Source organism: Nilaparvata lugens, chromosome 1 (genome assembly GCF_014356525.2).
Source record: "Nilaparvata lugens isolate BPH chromosome 1, ASM1435652v1, whole genome shotgun sequence".
Taxonomy (NCBI): Eukaryota; Metazoa; Arthropoda; class Insecta; order Hemiptera; family Delphacidae; genus Nilaparvata; species Nilaparvata lugens.
The window spans coordinates 2,613,790-2,630,012 of NC_052504.1; the positions used below are offsets into that span (position 1 = coordinate 2,613,790).

The 16,223-nt window shown below is 33.6% G+C and overlaps 1 protein-coding gene across 1 annotated transcript in view; it reads left to right on the plus strand.

Annotated features, from left to right (window-relative positions):
- Nucleotides 1-16,223, plus strand: part of LOC120351032 (alpha-galactosidase A-like) — an 18,326-nt gene continuing 2,103 nt past the window's right edge. The window contains exons 1-5 of the mRNA XM_039426967.1: nt 1-167; nt 5,558-5,732; nt 9,162-9,336; nt 11,815-11,897; nt 14,006-14,167. Coding sequence (XP_039282901.1) covers nt 79-167; nt 5,558-5,732; nt 9,162-9,336; nt 11,815-11,897; nt 14,006-14,167 — 684 coding nt within the window. The 5' untranslated portion in view covers nt 1-78. The remainder of the gene's footprint in view (nt 168-5,557; nt 5,733-9,161; nt 9,337-11,814; nt 11,898-14,005; nt 14,168-16,223) is intronic.

Consider the following 16,223-nt stretch of genomic DNA (forward strand, 5'->3'; position numbering starts at 1 on the left):
AGCACAGCGAGGAAACTGAATGATGAAACTGTGATTTTGGAAAGTTTTTCCATTAATGAGGAAAATAACGGATTAGCCATGACTCCACTGATGGGTTGGTCAAGCAGAAAGCATTTGATGTCAAGAGGAAGTTTTGGAGATGAAATTGAAAATGATTACTCAACCAGGTAAGAAGTTCTTTATCAACCCTTAGCTCTAATGAGGTCCACGTTATAATGGCAGTTGAGAAAGATATAGGAAGACAGCGTTGTTGATTCTCTGCCTTAATCACAGTTAAAATTTATGTTGCTTTCCATGACGAAACACTATTTATAATAGCTTTGTTGTAGATCACACCCTGTGTTACTTGTAAATATTTGAGAAAAACACTTACTTTTCTTGGAGTAATGAGGGATGCATTTCACTCCTGAGAAATCCTCATCAGCCTGATGAAGCTCCTCCTCTTCAGCAGTGAAATGCATTCCTCAATACTTCAAGAAAAGTAAGTGTTTTTTTCAAATATTTACAAGTAACGTGTCTGAACGACAACAAAGTTGTTAAAATTCAACAGACTTTTAATGCTACCGGGCGTTTGAGTATTTGTGACTGAGTCTTAGAAATTGATATTCCGTTCATTTACCTTGTTGTTTGTTTGTTTGTTACTTTCCTTGCCCTATTACCAAAGGTAAGGAAAGTATTGCTTTCCAAAAAATTCAAGGTACCCTCATTTCATGTTTTCTATTACTTTCAAGATCCCTGAGTCCAAAAACATGATTTTTGGGTGTTGGTCTGTGTGTGTATGTGTGTGTGTGTTGTGTGTGTAGTGTGTGTATGTCTGTGAACACGATACTCCATTCCTAATTAACCGATTGAGTTGAAATTTTAAACTTAAGGTCCTTATACCATGAGGATCCGACAATAAGAAATTCAATTCAATATGGCGGAAAAACCATGTTTTTATCAACGGCTCTAACCATTTTCTTCAAATTTATACCATGGATATCTATTTATAAGCCCTATCGACTGACATTAGTCTCTTTTCTGGGAAAATTTCAGGAGCTCCGTAATATTCTTGAGAAAAATGGCGGATAATGACTAAAAAACCATGTTTTTCACGGTTTTCTCGAAAACGGCCCTAACGATTTTCTTCAAATTTATACCATGGATAGCTATTTATAAGCCCTATCAAATGACATAAGTTTTCCTTCTGGGAGAATTGCAGGAGCTCCGTAATATTCTTGAGAAAAATGGCGGCGTACTAAAAAACATGTTTTCACGATTTTCTCAAAAACGGCTCTAACGATTTTTTTCAAATCAAGTTTTCTATACCGTTCAGGTCCCCTGAGTCCAAAAACATGATTTTGGGTGTTGGTCGTGTGTGTGTGTGTGTGTGTGTGTGGGTGTGTGTGTGTGTGTGTGTGTGTTGGTGTGTGTGTGGTGTGGGGTGTGTGTGTGTGTGTGTGTGTGTGTGTGTGTGTGTGTGTGTGTGTGTGTGTGTGTGGTGTTGTATGTGTGTATGTGTCTGTGAACACGATAATCCATTTCTAATTAACCGATTGACTTGAAATTTTAAACTTAAGGTCCTTATACCATGAGGACACGACAATAAGAAATTCAATAAAATTCAATTCAAGATGGCGGAAAAAATGGCGGATAATTACTAAAAAACCATGTTTTCCCGATTTTTTCAAAAACGGCTCTAACGATTTTCTTCAAATTTATACCATGGATAGCTATTCATAAGCCCTACCAACTGAAATGAGTCTCATTTCTAGGAAAATTTCAGGAGCTCCGTAATATTCTTCAGAAAAATGGCGGATAATGACTAAAAAGCCATGTTATTCTTGGTGTTCTCGAAAACGGTTCTAACGATTTTCTTCAAATTCATACCATGGATAGCTATTTATAAGCCCTATCAACTGACACGAGTCTCATTTCTGGGAAAATTGCAGGAGCTCCGTAATATTCTTCAGAAAAATGACGTATAATTACTAAAAAACCATGTTTTCCACGATTTTCTCAAGAATAACTTGACCGATTTTTTCCAAATTCATACCCTGTATAGTTAGTTATTCATCAGCTCTATCAACTGACATGAGTCTTCTTTCTGGGAAACCAATGGGGGTCCACCTCATCCTTGGGAAATGGACTTAGTAACCTCCTTCTCGTGCATGAGGTGGGTAGGTAGCGCAGTTCATAAAAAGAACACATAGTCAGATATTCATCTGTAGAACAGCTGTTTTGACGACTTTAAAAAAATGATGACTAAAAAAATCAACGAATTTCATAATTCACACAAAGAAAAAGTACTCTGAAAACAATTAATTATATATTCACATATACAGAAGTCTGATCGTAGTTTCAAATATGAGCAAGGAAAGTTGTGTGAGTGTATGACACCAGATTTTTTTTTAAAGCTTCCCAGAGTCTCTTATTGGAGTGAAGAAATATATTATTTGATAATAAAAATTCTTACAGTAGTGAAGTCTATTAATATAGTGAGGTCCACGTTATAATGACAGTTGAGAAAGATAGGAGAACATCGTTGCCGATTCTTTGCCTACCAGTATCTTACCTACGATTCTCACTCTAGTTTCTCTTACTTCGTCCACCTCTCTTCTCTGTTTCTCTGCAATATCCACTTCTAGCTCTGTTTTTATTTATTTCATCAATATTGCTTATGGTAAAACTATATTTCTCCCTTACACTCTCATTTCATTTCATGTTTCAAGCCTTGATACTTCTTCCCCTGTGAATCTTACCTCTCACTTGTATCTATAGAGAGGTACACGTTATAATGGCAGTGGAGAAAGATAGGAGAACAACATTGCCGATCCTCTGTCTTGTCAATGCCTTCTATAGGTGGTAACTGATACAGGCTTATTGATGTAATATTACGGTTCATTCTCGTTAAAATATACAATTATTATACTTTACTAAGCAATACATTATATTTCCAATAATTTTATAATGAATTACATTTTAAGATGAAATATTTTGTTAATACATTATTAATTCCACATTGCTAAGAGACTCTTTGGCAACAGAGCAAAGTGAAAGAGAGAGCGCTATCCGCTTTGTTGAATGATAGACAAGGATAGCATACCAATTAATCAGATACTGCCATTATAAAGTGGATCTCACACATAGGCAGGTACATAACAGGTAATAAAGATGAGAATCAGTATTGAAAAAGTTTATAGGAATGATTTGAATGAGTGGCAAGCTGCATGTTCACACAATCAGTCCTCAAACTCCCTCACAAATCCCCTCCATTCAAAATTCTCCTCTTAGTCCTCCTCCTCCCCTCCTCCTCTCCTCCTCCTCCTCCTCCTCCTCCTACTCCTCCTCCTCCTCCTCCTTCTTCCTCCTCTCTTCTCTCCTCCTCCTACTCCTCTCCTCCTCCTCCTCCTACTCCTCCTCCTCCTACTCCTCCTCATCCTCATCCTCGTCCTCCTGTTCCTCCTCCTCCTTATCCTAAGAAGGAGGCAAGGTTGGTAATGATATTATTACTCCTGGAAAAATGAGAAAAATGATGGACTGACCAATTTGCGTTTTTCAACATAGTTAAGAGGTCATATCTCCTGAAGGGAGAAAATTTTGCTAATCTGTTTGCAGATTCGTGTTCCTCGTATCAAGGACCATAAGAAGGCAAAATTGAAAATGATTCTATTTGTCCCGAAAAAATGAGAAAAATGATGGACTGACCAATTTGAGTTTTTCATCATTGTTAGGAGGTCATATCTCCTGAAGGGAGAAAATTTTGCTAATCTGTTTGCAGATTCGTGTTCCTCGTATCAAGGACAATAAGAAGGCAAAATTGAAAATGATTCTATTTGTCCCGAAAAAATGAGAAAAATGATGGACTGACCAATTTGCGTTGTTACTTTCCTTGCCCTATTACCATAGGTAAGGAAAGTATTGTTTTCCGAAAAAAATTAAGGTACCCCAATTTCCAAATTTCTATACGTTTCAAGATCCCCTGCAAAAAAGTGGTTTTGGGTATTGGTCTGTATGTGTGTGTGTGTGTGTGGTGTGTGTGGTGTGGTTGGTGTGTGTGTGTGTGTGTGTGTGTGTGTGTGTGTGTGTGTGTGTGTGTGTGGGTGTGGTGTGTGTGGTGGGTGTGTGTGTGTGTGTGTGGTGGTGTTGTGGTGTGTGTGTGTGGTGTGTGTGTGTGTGTGTGTGTGTTGTGTGTGTGTGTGTGTGTGTGTGTGTGTGTGTGTGGGTGTGTGTGGTGTGTGTGGTGTGTGTGTGTGGTATGTGTGTGTGTGTGTGTGTGTGTGTGTGTGTGTGTGTGTGTGTGTGTGTGGTGTGTGTGTGTGTATGTGCGTCTGGGTACACGATATCTCATCTCTCAATTAAAGGAATGACTTGAAATTTGGAACCTAATGTCCTTCCCCTTTAAGGATCCGACACGAACAATTTCGATCAGATGCAATTCAAGATGGCGGATAAAATTGTGGAAATGTTGTCAAAAACAGGGTTTTACGCGATTTTCTCGTAAACGGCTCCAACGATTTTGATCAAATTTATACCTAAAATAGTCATTGATAAGCTCTATCAACTGCCACAAGTCCCATATCTGTAAAAATTTCAGGAGCTCCGCCCCATCTATGCAAAGTTTGATTTTAGATTCCCAATTATCAGGCTTTAAATACAATTTAAACAAAAAATTCCAAGTGGAAAAGATTGAGCGTGAAAATCTCTTCAATCAATGTTTAGTAACATTTTCACCTAAAATTGAAAATAAGCTCGAAATTCGAGAAAATGTTATTATTTCAATTACAAAGTGTTGGCAACTGTTGATTCTATTAAATCATTCACTATGAAGAGATAGCAAACTCCGTGTGTCTCCAGCCTTATTGTCCTGTCACCAGCTGGCTTAGATCTTTGAATAGTAGACTTGAGATGCGCGGGAACACTAGCGTCAGGTGATCAATTTTCATAACGGCAAGGAAAGTTGTGTGAGTGCGCTACACCAGATTTTTCAACATAGTTAAGAGGTCATAATCCTGAACGGGAGAGGATTTTCCCAATCTGTTTGCAGATTCGTGTTCCTCTTATCAAGGAGCATAAGAAGGCAGAATTTATAATGATTCTATTCGTGCCGAAAAAATGAGAAAAATAATGTATGGACCAATTTGCGTTTTTAAACATAGTTAAGAGGTCATATCACCTGAACGGAGAAGAAATTCGCTAATCCGTTTCCAGATTCGAGCTCTTCGCGTCAAGGAGCAAAAGAAGACACAGTTGAAAATGATTTTATTTCTCCCGGATAAATTAGAAACATAATGTACTGCACAATTCGCATTTCTCAATATACCACTGCCTTCTATAGAGGATATCTGATATAATATAAACTGCTCTATCTTGTTTGGAATAATAAATTTTATTTTATTAGTCAAGAAGAGATATTCTCCAATGATGAGATGATAATTTTTCTTAATTGCGACTAAATACTTTTCCAATTTGTTTCAGCCTATTTACACATTGTAGAAAGATGAGCTGGTATCTTATTCTAATGATGTACTTGCTTTGAGAAATAAATAATGTAGATTGCTTTTTCTTTCTGTGATAGTGAGAAAGTGATAGAGAATACAGCGGAAATTCTCCATAAGGAAGGCTACTCGAAAGTTGGCTATAATTACATTATAATAGACGAGAGTTGGTCAGCACCTGTAAGAAACAAGGATGGAGATATAGAACCCGACCATAGACGGTTTCCTAAAGGAATTCATAATCTTGCCAAAAATGTGAGTACCGTATTTTTATTTCTCCCTCAATTCATTGTTGAAATTTCTAGTTTTAGATTGAAAACTTCACAATCATTTGTTTTTTTTAATTAGAAATGCTATTTTTATTTACTAAAAATTAGTTGTCTACTTTTATTTAACATCGAATAAAACGAAATTAAATAGTGTGGAGAAATATTATACGGTAATTGATATGTTACCTGTGCTTTATTTTGTAAGCTCCTGCTTTATTTTTTGTATTTTTCAATACTTGTTTACATAGCCACTTGTGAAGTGTTTGGACTCGATTGAATTGAATTGGTATAATTTTCTAAGAAATAGTTGAACAAATTATATCATCCCATCACATCATTAAAAAACTCTTTAACATTATGCCTTGAGCCTTGTTAACTAGCGAAATACGTACAAATCTCTTTTAAAATTACTTGACTTCGACAGAGTTTTAGGTCACATCAATTATAATTTCTACAAATCTAATACTATATTCTAAAATCTACTTTGTGAAATACTGTTGAGGACTGAAATTTTGTGAATTGAACTATGTGTTTCGGACTAAATTTGGGAGAGGAATAGCACAAGTTATACCCTATTTTTCCTTTCCATATGATTTTGATAATGTAGGCCTACTTATTGTATAAATGAATAAAGAATGATATACTTTTCCAACATTTTATGGTGCTATCACTATTAATTTAAACCATTATTGATTTTGCAATTTGATTCTTGTAAAAATCACAAGCTCTGCTTTCCTGGGCTAACATCAATCCATTGATTTTCTTATTTTTTTCTACAAAAACTTTGATTTATGGAATGTGAATATAAGTAGATAATATAGCTATGCAGTTAATAAAAGAGTATATATAACTTATTGAAATTGGTTAACTATTTTCATCTTGTTTTTGTATTGGTTTATGTATATTTTCAATTTATAAATTAATGTAGACTTATGATATGCTATCTACGTTATAGAATAATTTATATAAAAAAGGAATATATGGCACAATTCTTTACCAATATTTGTCTCAATTTATCTGTAATTTTCCAAATAATGTGTGGTCATTTTCATATTTCTTATTCATGAATTAATGTAGACTCATATGTCCTGTACGTTTTAGAATAAGCTAACTTGTATAAATAAAGAAGAGAATCCACACCCATTTCTTTACCAATATTTGTCTCATATTATCTATAATTTTCCAAATTAATGTGTGTTCATTCTCATATTTCTTCTCCATGAATTAATGTAGAATTATATGCCCTCTACGTTATAAAATAAGTTATAATATAATAAAAAGGGTATAAGGTGAAATGAAAACGATATTGTCAGTTCCATATAATTTATTTGAGCCAAACTTAAGTTCCAATGCATTAGAGTATCATCTTAAGTGGTCATTTTCAATGCCTTAATGTATTGAAACTTAAGTTTGGCTCAAATAAATTATATGAAACTGACAATATCGTTCTAATTTCACCTCAATATGGAGAAATTTCACAATATCTCTGTTCATAGTGTAAATTTTATAAAAAGGGAATATACGGCACGATTTTTTTACCAATATTTGTCTAATATTATCTGTAATTTCCAGGTCAATTTCACCGTGGTTGTAAAATCAGCAATTTTTGGCGAGTTTATCATAACGTTCATGATACGTTTGAATCTATCATGAGTGTGGTAGACTATGTCGGAGCAAATCCAAATATTTTCAGGAAGTATTCCGGACCTGGATCTTGGGCTGATTTGGATGTTGTGATTTTTGTAATTTTCCTCATTTTTCTAAATAATAATATTCTTATCATGTTGTTTTTCTTTTTAATTTAAATATTACTCCCTGTTTTTGAGTCAGAATTATTTTATGAGTAGAAAATACTGGAAACATTTTTTACTTTCCTTGCCCTATTACCATAGGTAAGGAAAGTATTGCTTTCCGAAAAAAATCTGGTGTGGTACACTCACACAACTTTCCTCGCTCATGAACTGTAAGCCTCATTCTTAAACGAGAATAATTTAGGGGAATAACATAATGACGATTGGCGGCAACATATTTGCAACTACGATCAGACTACTGTATATGTGTATATATAATTGTTTTCAGAGTACTTTTTCCTTTGTGTGAATTGTGAAATTCGATGATTTTTTTAAAGTCGTCAAAACAGCTGTTCTACAGATGAAATATCTCGACTATGTGTTCTTTTTATAAACTGCTCTACCTACCACCTACCTCATGCACGAGAAGGAGGTTACAAAGTGCATTTCTCAAGAATGGGGTGGACCCTCCATTAGTTTCCCAGGAAAAAGACTCATGCCAGTTGATAGAGCTGATAAATGACTAAACAGGGTACGGTATGAATTTGAAAAAATCGGTCGAGTCATTTTTGAGAAATCGTGAAAAACATGGTTTTTTAGTAATTATCCGCCATTTTTTCCGCCATCTTGAATTGAATTTTATTGAATTCTTGTTGTCGGATCCATCTCTAACCGAATTTGAAATGTTCTGTCCCAAAAATTTAAAATTTAGGCGCTCATAACTTAAAAAGTAATGATCGGAAAAAAATGTTTTCCTGAGAAAACTTTTTCATTTTGGTAGCTTGATGATATACAAATCGAAAAACTTTGAAAAATATCACCAGTAGTGTGTTTATTTTTAGCCTTTGCACAACCTTAACTATAAAAATAAGCACAGATCTCATTATTTCAAATTACTAATTGGTCGTTTGTTATATTTTTGATTAGAAAGCTTCACAAGCTTGACCTGAAACTGAGAGACATTGGCATTTATTTTTGCATTTTTCAATACTTTTTGACATTGCCAGTATTGTTGAGTGTTTTGGCTCAATAAAATTGAATTTTTCTACTAATATTGATTGTTTTTTTTTACTCATTTTTGATTAGAAAGCTTCACAAACTTTACCTGAAACTCGGTATTTTCGGGAGACCTTGGCATTTCTCTGAATTTTTCAATACTTTTTGACATTACCAGTACTGTTGAGTGTTTGGCTCAATAAAATTGCATTTTTCCACTAACATAGAACGTTTTTTAACTTATTTTTGATTGAAACAGCTTCACAAACTTGGCCTAAAACTAACATAGAACGTTTTTCAACTTATTTTTGATTGAAACAGCTTCACAAACTTGCCTAAAACTAACATAGAACGTTTTTCAACTTATTTTTTATTGAAACAGCTTCACAAACTTGGCCTGAAACTAACATAGAACGTTTTCAACTTATTTTTGATTGAAACAGCTTCACAAACTTGGCCTAAAACTAACATAGAACGTTTTTCAACTTATTTTTGATTGAAACAGCTTCACAAACTTGGCCTAAAACTAACATAGAACGTTTTTCAACTTATTTTTGATTGAAACAGCTTCACAAACTTGGCCTAAAACTAACATAGAACGTTTTTCAACTTATTTTTGATTGAAACAGCTTCACAAACTTGGCCTGAAACTGGGAATTTCGGGTGACATTGGCAGTGAGACATGTAGCGGCCACCCTGGTTCGTGGGCCAACTTTGATCGTGATGCCAAAACTTTTGCTGGATGGGAAATTGATTTTTTAAAAGTGAACGGATGTTTTGCCAACGAGTCTATGCTCAATGAAGGTAGGATTCTAATAAGATTCAACCAAATCATAGAAAAAATATAGCATATACGGTAAGAAGATATTCCATGCAATAGGTTGTTTATGTTCCAAATTTCAAGCCGATTTCTTGTTATCTCAAGCTGATCACTGCATGTCAATTACTACTGTTTTGTTGGGGTGAGAGTGTGAAAACGGCACAATATGAGATAATAATTTCTCTGATTTCCGATGAATTGCAACCAGAGAGTTTATGACAAACATATATATTTATTATATTATACATACAAAAGTTGCTAATACTAAACCTAGTTCTAATTATGATACCCCACTATAAACTCAAAGTTATATTGCTAAATTTTTTATATTTAAATAATTATATATTTTATAAATTATATGATTATTAAATAGATATTTGATATTTATTTAATACATCTTACATTGCCTGGTCTGACAAGACCTATGGCAAACACGGGTAATAACAAACAAAATAATAACACTTCTATGATGAAAGATTAATTACAATAATAGTAGGCCTACATAATAAAACATATTTGGGAAAATTTATGCTGAAAATGAAAATGATGGGTGATATGAATGAATTAAATCTTCAGAATTTACAGGGAAGTGGAAAATATGAAAGGTACAAATGGGAAGATACTAAGGCTAGGTGAGGGGAAAGGATGTAGAATATAGAGGATTATGGATAAGGAACCATATCCATAGAGGATATGGATAAGAGGATTATGTATTAAGAAACCCGGATTTCCTACGGGTGAGGTTCTACGGGTTCTACCACTCTAGCCCCTTGAGAGACTAGAAACCATCCAGCGTCTCATAGCTTCACGAAATAGTATCTTACGTCACATGGGCGGGAAGGGGCCTTTTGCAGGCGAGAATGATGTTTCTAGTCGAGGCGTTAGCCGAGACTAGAATTTCATTCAATCACTGCAAAAGGCATTCACGTCCAAGTAGCATACACTATGTTTTGTAATAATAATCCAAAGAAGAATAATTGAAAAATAGAAAACATTACCTGCTTGTGCTGAAGCTACTGCATGCATTCTATAAACTTAACCTAGTTTAAAATTTCTGGTTCAGGAATATTGTGGAAGTTGACAAAACTTCCACCTGAAGCGCTGAAGGTGGTTTTTTGTAGCAGTTTTGCTATTACTTTTCTGAACTAGGAAACACACTCGACTGTAAAGAAAACATAATGGTTTCATTACAGTACAGTATGCAGTGATGAGAATCATATGCTCATTTGTTCTGCAAACAGCTGTTTACCGGCTTGATTTCATGCATGGAAAACAACTGAGATTGAATGACTATATGACAAAAAATATCTACTTAGACTATCAGCTTGAGTTAACAATAAAAGTTGTTAAAATACATTTAGGGCCGGTTTCCGAGCTCGGGATTTGGCTAAGTTCTAGACTTTAAACAGCTGGAGTCAGAAAATTGGCTTTCTGAAATGGGGCATAGTCGTAGTCATTGTCAAAGTCACGTTTGAATTATCTATCTATCACGTATTAAATATCAAAATACTAGAAAATTAAACACAAAATAAAATAAAGAAAAAATGGTGTAAAGTTTCAGCTATTTTGAATTATTAAGAAATGTTCAATTCCGTCAAAGAAAAACGTTTCTAATTATAGAAATAAGAAAATAAAAACTGCGACTGTGCCCCGTTTTGGGAAGCTAATTTTCTGACTCCACCAGTCTAGAACTTAGCTAAATCCCGAGCTCGGGAACCGGCCCTTAGTATATTAGAAAATTTAAAAAAAAACTTGATAAATTTCAATCTAGAATATCTAAAAAAAAACATTCTATATATTGTTCGCAGAAATAGAAAATGTCTAGTAGAAACAACAAATAGATACAACACTATTGTATTTCTATTTCATCATGGAAAATTGCTACAACTCCTCTGAATCCAGTTTTCGAAGTATTTCGAAATAATAAAAATATTTTGAACAAATTATTCAAATAATCTTTATTCACAAATAAATAAATACAGCAGCAGAGACATATAATATATATGCATAATGAATATTCCTCACAAAGATAACAAGTCTGGGTATGGGGAATGAGTTCTGTGAACTGCATTATAACAATAACAGTTGAAGATTTACAATAAATAATGAAATAAAAGAATATGTATAAAGGTGCGTACAGATATACGCGCCTCCAACACGCTCCGCACACGTTCCGCACTCGCTCCACAATCGCTCCGCAATCGCTCCGATAATGAACGTTACGGGAGATGTTAGCTCTTCTCGCGTTCCACTCTTGCTCCCCGGTCGATCATCAATCGATCTGCTCGAGTGACGTTCGGTTGCGGAGCAGAGCGAAAGTCTGTACGCACCTTAAGTTACTGTAGAGTAAATAAAATAAAAAAGCTTCTTTAAAGGAGTTAAAAACTTTCACAAAGTTTAAAATGTTTATTTCATTGCAAGCTTCTTGAACTGCTTGAATTCGTTCAAAACTTGTTTTACAGGATACAAGAACTTTGGAAAAGCATTGATGAATACCAAAAGACCTATTATATACTCGATCGATTGGCCACTACATGACCGCAATGTAAGTTAAAAGATGTTATACTTTATAGCTCTACAATTAATTCCTGTATCAATATATATTCTCTTTCCATTTTGGTAAATCCTCTCTATTGATCCATTCATGAAATAATCAAAAATAGAAACGTTTGTACCAAGGTACCTAGAATGTATTTCAGGTACATTGGTTTGAACTGTATTATGATTCTTCACTGGGGTTTAAAATACGTGTGGAGAGTTGCCTTGTAAATAAAAAAAAACAGTAATTTTTCAGGTTTCACATTATGAAATGCCTCATTCCTCTTCAAAAATACGATTTATTATAGTAAACAAGATATAATAAAGTAAACAAAAGCCTGCATATCACAAACGACATTTTTGTGTAATGTGAAAATAACAACACACAATCATTTATTATAATGATTTCAACCGATAATTATTACATCAATTAAAGTTATTTATACTATAATAAAGAAAAGAACTGGTTTATACAAGTACGGGATAGGAAAGTTATGTTTGACGCATCATCACGTCTGAACTCTACTGGACTGATTAACTTGAAATTTTGTATAATATAGATTCTTAATTAGCCGGGGATGGTTATAGGCATATTTTCAAGATTTCATTACGTCAAGTTTTCAGTTTGTCAAGTTTTAAAATAGACACTTGCGGAGCTCGGGTTTCCTGCTAGTTAATACTATTTTGTTTTCATTCCATTTATCTTTTCAAATAAATAAAATCTGTTCGAATTTTATATTGTTGAAATGTTTGTTCATTTTCATATTGCTCCTTCATAACTTCTAAAAATGTATGTATTTAGAGCTACTTATTTTTATTTATAAGATAGAATAATTATAGTTGATGTTGCTTTTCATGACGAAACACTATTAATAATAACTTTGTTGTAGTTCAGGCATTGTGTTACTTGTAAATATTACTTGTAATACTTTTTTGGAGTATTGAGGAATGCATAGAAAAGTAAGTGTTTTTCAAATACTTACAAGTAACACAGTGTCAGAACTACAACAAAGTTAATAGAATATTATAGTAACCTTTTTTGAAATTAATATAAAATAATAGAATGAAAATACAAATTACAACAACTAGTTTTGATGCTCCACATCATCTTCAGGTTTTGGAAAATAAATAAATGCTTCTTTATAAATAATTAATATAGACTCATATGCCCTCCACGTTTCAGAATAGTAAGCTACATAATAAAGAAGGGAATCTACAATTATTTATATTCTTTACCAATATTTGTCTCAATTTATCTGTAATTTTCCAAATAATGTGTGTTCATTTTATATTTCTTTTTCATGAATTAATGTAGACTTATAATATGCTCTCTACGTATAAAATAATTTATATAAAAAAGGAATATACGGCACGATTTCATTACCAATATTTGTCTCAATTTATCTGTAATTTTCCAAATTAAGAATGTGTGTTCATTATTTTATATTTCTTATTCATGAATTAATGTAGACTTATGATATGCTATCTACGTTATAGAATAATTTATATAAAAAAGGAATATATGGCACAATTCTTTACCAATATTTGTCTCAATTTATCTGTAATTTTCCAAATAATGTGTGGTCATTTTCATATTCTTATTCATGAATTAATGTAGACTCATATGTCCTGTACGTTTTAGAATAAGCTAACTTGTATATAATAAAGAAGAGAATCCACAACCCATTTCTTTACCAATATTTGTCTCATATTATCTATAATTTTCCAAATAATATGTGTTCATTTTCATATTTCTTCTTCATGAATTAATGTAGAATTATATGCCCTCTACGTTATAAAATAAGTTATAATATAATAAAAAGTGAATAAGGTGAAATGAAAACGATATTGTCAGTTCCACATAATTTATTTGAGCCAAACTTAAGTTCCAATGCATTAGAGTATCATCTTAAGTGGTCATTTTCAATGCCTTAATGTATTGAAACTTAAGTTTGGCTCAAATAAATTATATGAAACTGACAATATCGTTCTAATTTCACCTCAATATGGAGAAATTTCACAATATCTCTGTTCATAGTGTAAATTTTATAAAAAGGGAATATACGGCACGATTTTTTTACCAATATTTGTCTAATATTATCTGTAATTTTCCAGGTCAATTTCACCGAGGTTGTAAAAATTAGCAATTTATGGCGAGTTTATCATAACGTTCATGATACGTTTGAATCTATCATGAGTGTGGTAGACTATGTCGGAGCAAATCCAAATATTTTCAGGAAGTACTCCGGACCTGGATCTTGGGCTGATTTGGATGTTGTGAGTTTTTGTAATTTTCCTCATTTTTCTAAATAATAATATTCTTATCATGTTGGTTTTCTTTTTAATTTAAATATTACTCCCTGTTTTTGAGTCAGAATTATTTTATGAGTAGAAAATACTGGAAACATTTTTTACTTTCCTTGCCCTATTACCATAGGTAAGGAAAGTATTGCTTTCCGAAAAAATCTGGTGTGGTACACTCACACAACTTTCCTCGCTCATGAACTGTAAGCCTCATTCTTAAACGAGAATAATTTAGGGGAATAACATAATGACGATTGGCGGCAACATATTTGCAACTACGATCAGACTACTGTATATGTGTATATATAATTGTTTTCAGAGTACTTTTCCTTTGTGTGAATTGTGAAATTCGATGATTTTTTTAAAGTCGTCAAAACAGCTGTTCTACAGATGAAATATCTCGACTATGTGTTCTTTTATAAACTGCTCTACCTACCACCTACCTCATGCACGAGAAGGAGGTTACAAAGTGCATTTCTCAAGAATGGGGTGGACCCCCATTAGTTTCCCAGGAAAAAGACTCATGCCAGTTGATAGAGCTGATAAATGACTAAACAGGGTACGGTATGAATTTGAAAAAAATCGGTCGAGTCATTTTTGAGAAAATCGTGAAAAACATGGTTTTTTAGTAATTATCCGCCATTTTTTCCGCCATCTTGAATTGAATTTTATTGAATTCTTGTTGTCGGATCCTCGTCTCTTAAGAACCTTAAGTTTAAAATTTCAAGTCAATCGGCTCATTAGAAATGGAGTTATCGTGTTCACAGACATACACACATATACACACACACATACACACACCACACACACACACACACACACACAACACACACACAACACACACACACACACACACCACACACACATACCACACACAGACCATACCCAAAATCATGTTTTTGGACTCAGGGGACCTGAAACGTATAGAAAACTTGAAATTAGGGTACCTTAATTTTTTTCGGAAAGCAATACTTTCCTTACCTATGGTAATAGGGCAAGGAAAGTAAAAATTAAGGTACCCCAATTTGTAAATTTCTATACGTTTCAAGGTCCCCTGAGTCCAAAAAAGTGGTTTTTGGGTATTGGTCTGTATGTGTGTGTGTGTATGAGTGTATGTGCGTCTGTGTACACGATATCTCATCTCCCAATTAACGGAATGACTTGAAATTCGGAACGTAAGGTCCTTACAATATAAGGATCCGACACGAACAATTTCGATCAAATGCGATTCAAGATGGCAGATAAAATGGCGAAAATGTTGTCAAAAACAGGGTTTTTCGCGATTTTCTCGAAAACGGCTCCAACGATTTTGATTAAAGTTATACCTAAAATAGTCATCGATAAGCTATATCAACTGCCACAAGTCCCATATCTGTAAAAATTTCAGGAGCTCCGCCCCATCTATGCAAAGTTTGATTTTAGATTCTCAATTATCAGGCTTCAGACAGTTTAAACAAAAAGATTCGAGTGGAAAAGATTGAGCATGAAAATCTCTACAAGTAATGTTCAGTAACATTTTCACCTAAATTTTGAAAATAAGCTCGAAATTCGAGAAAATGTGATTATTCAATTGCAAAATGTTGGCAACTGTTGATTCTATTAAATCATTCACTATGGAGAGATAGCAGACCTCGTGTGTCTCCAGTGTGTGTTATTGCTCTGTCACCAGCTGGCTCAAATCTTTGAATAGTAAACTTGAGATGCGCGTGAACACTAGCGTCAGGTGATCAATATTCATAACGGCAAGGAAAGTTGTGTGAGTGCGCCACACCAGATTTTTTAGAATATAAGGTAGGCCTACATCACTACAAGTTGCAGTACTGCAATAAATTTAGACGAACGACAAAAAATCTGTATAATTACATATATACTGTATTCAGATTTCAAATCTTGTACCATATCTATCTTCAACTCACTACAGTTTTAAACTATCTTTCTCCTGATTTCCAATCTCATCTTAAACTATTAAGTGAAAGGTTCTTAATATTATCATTTTGGTTTATTGAGTAACTCATCTTCGAGTAATATT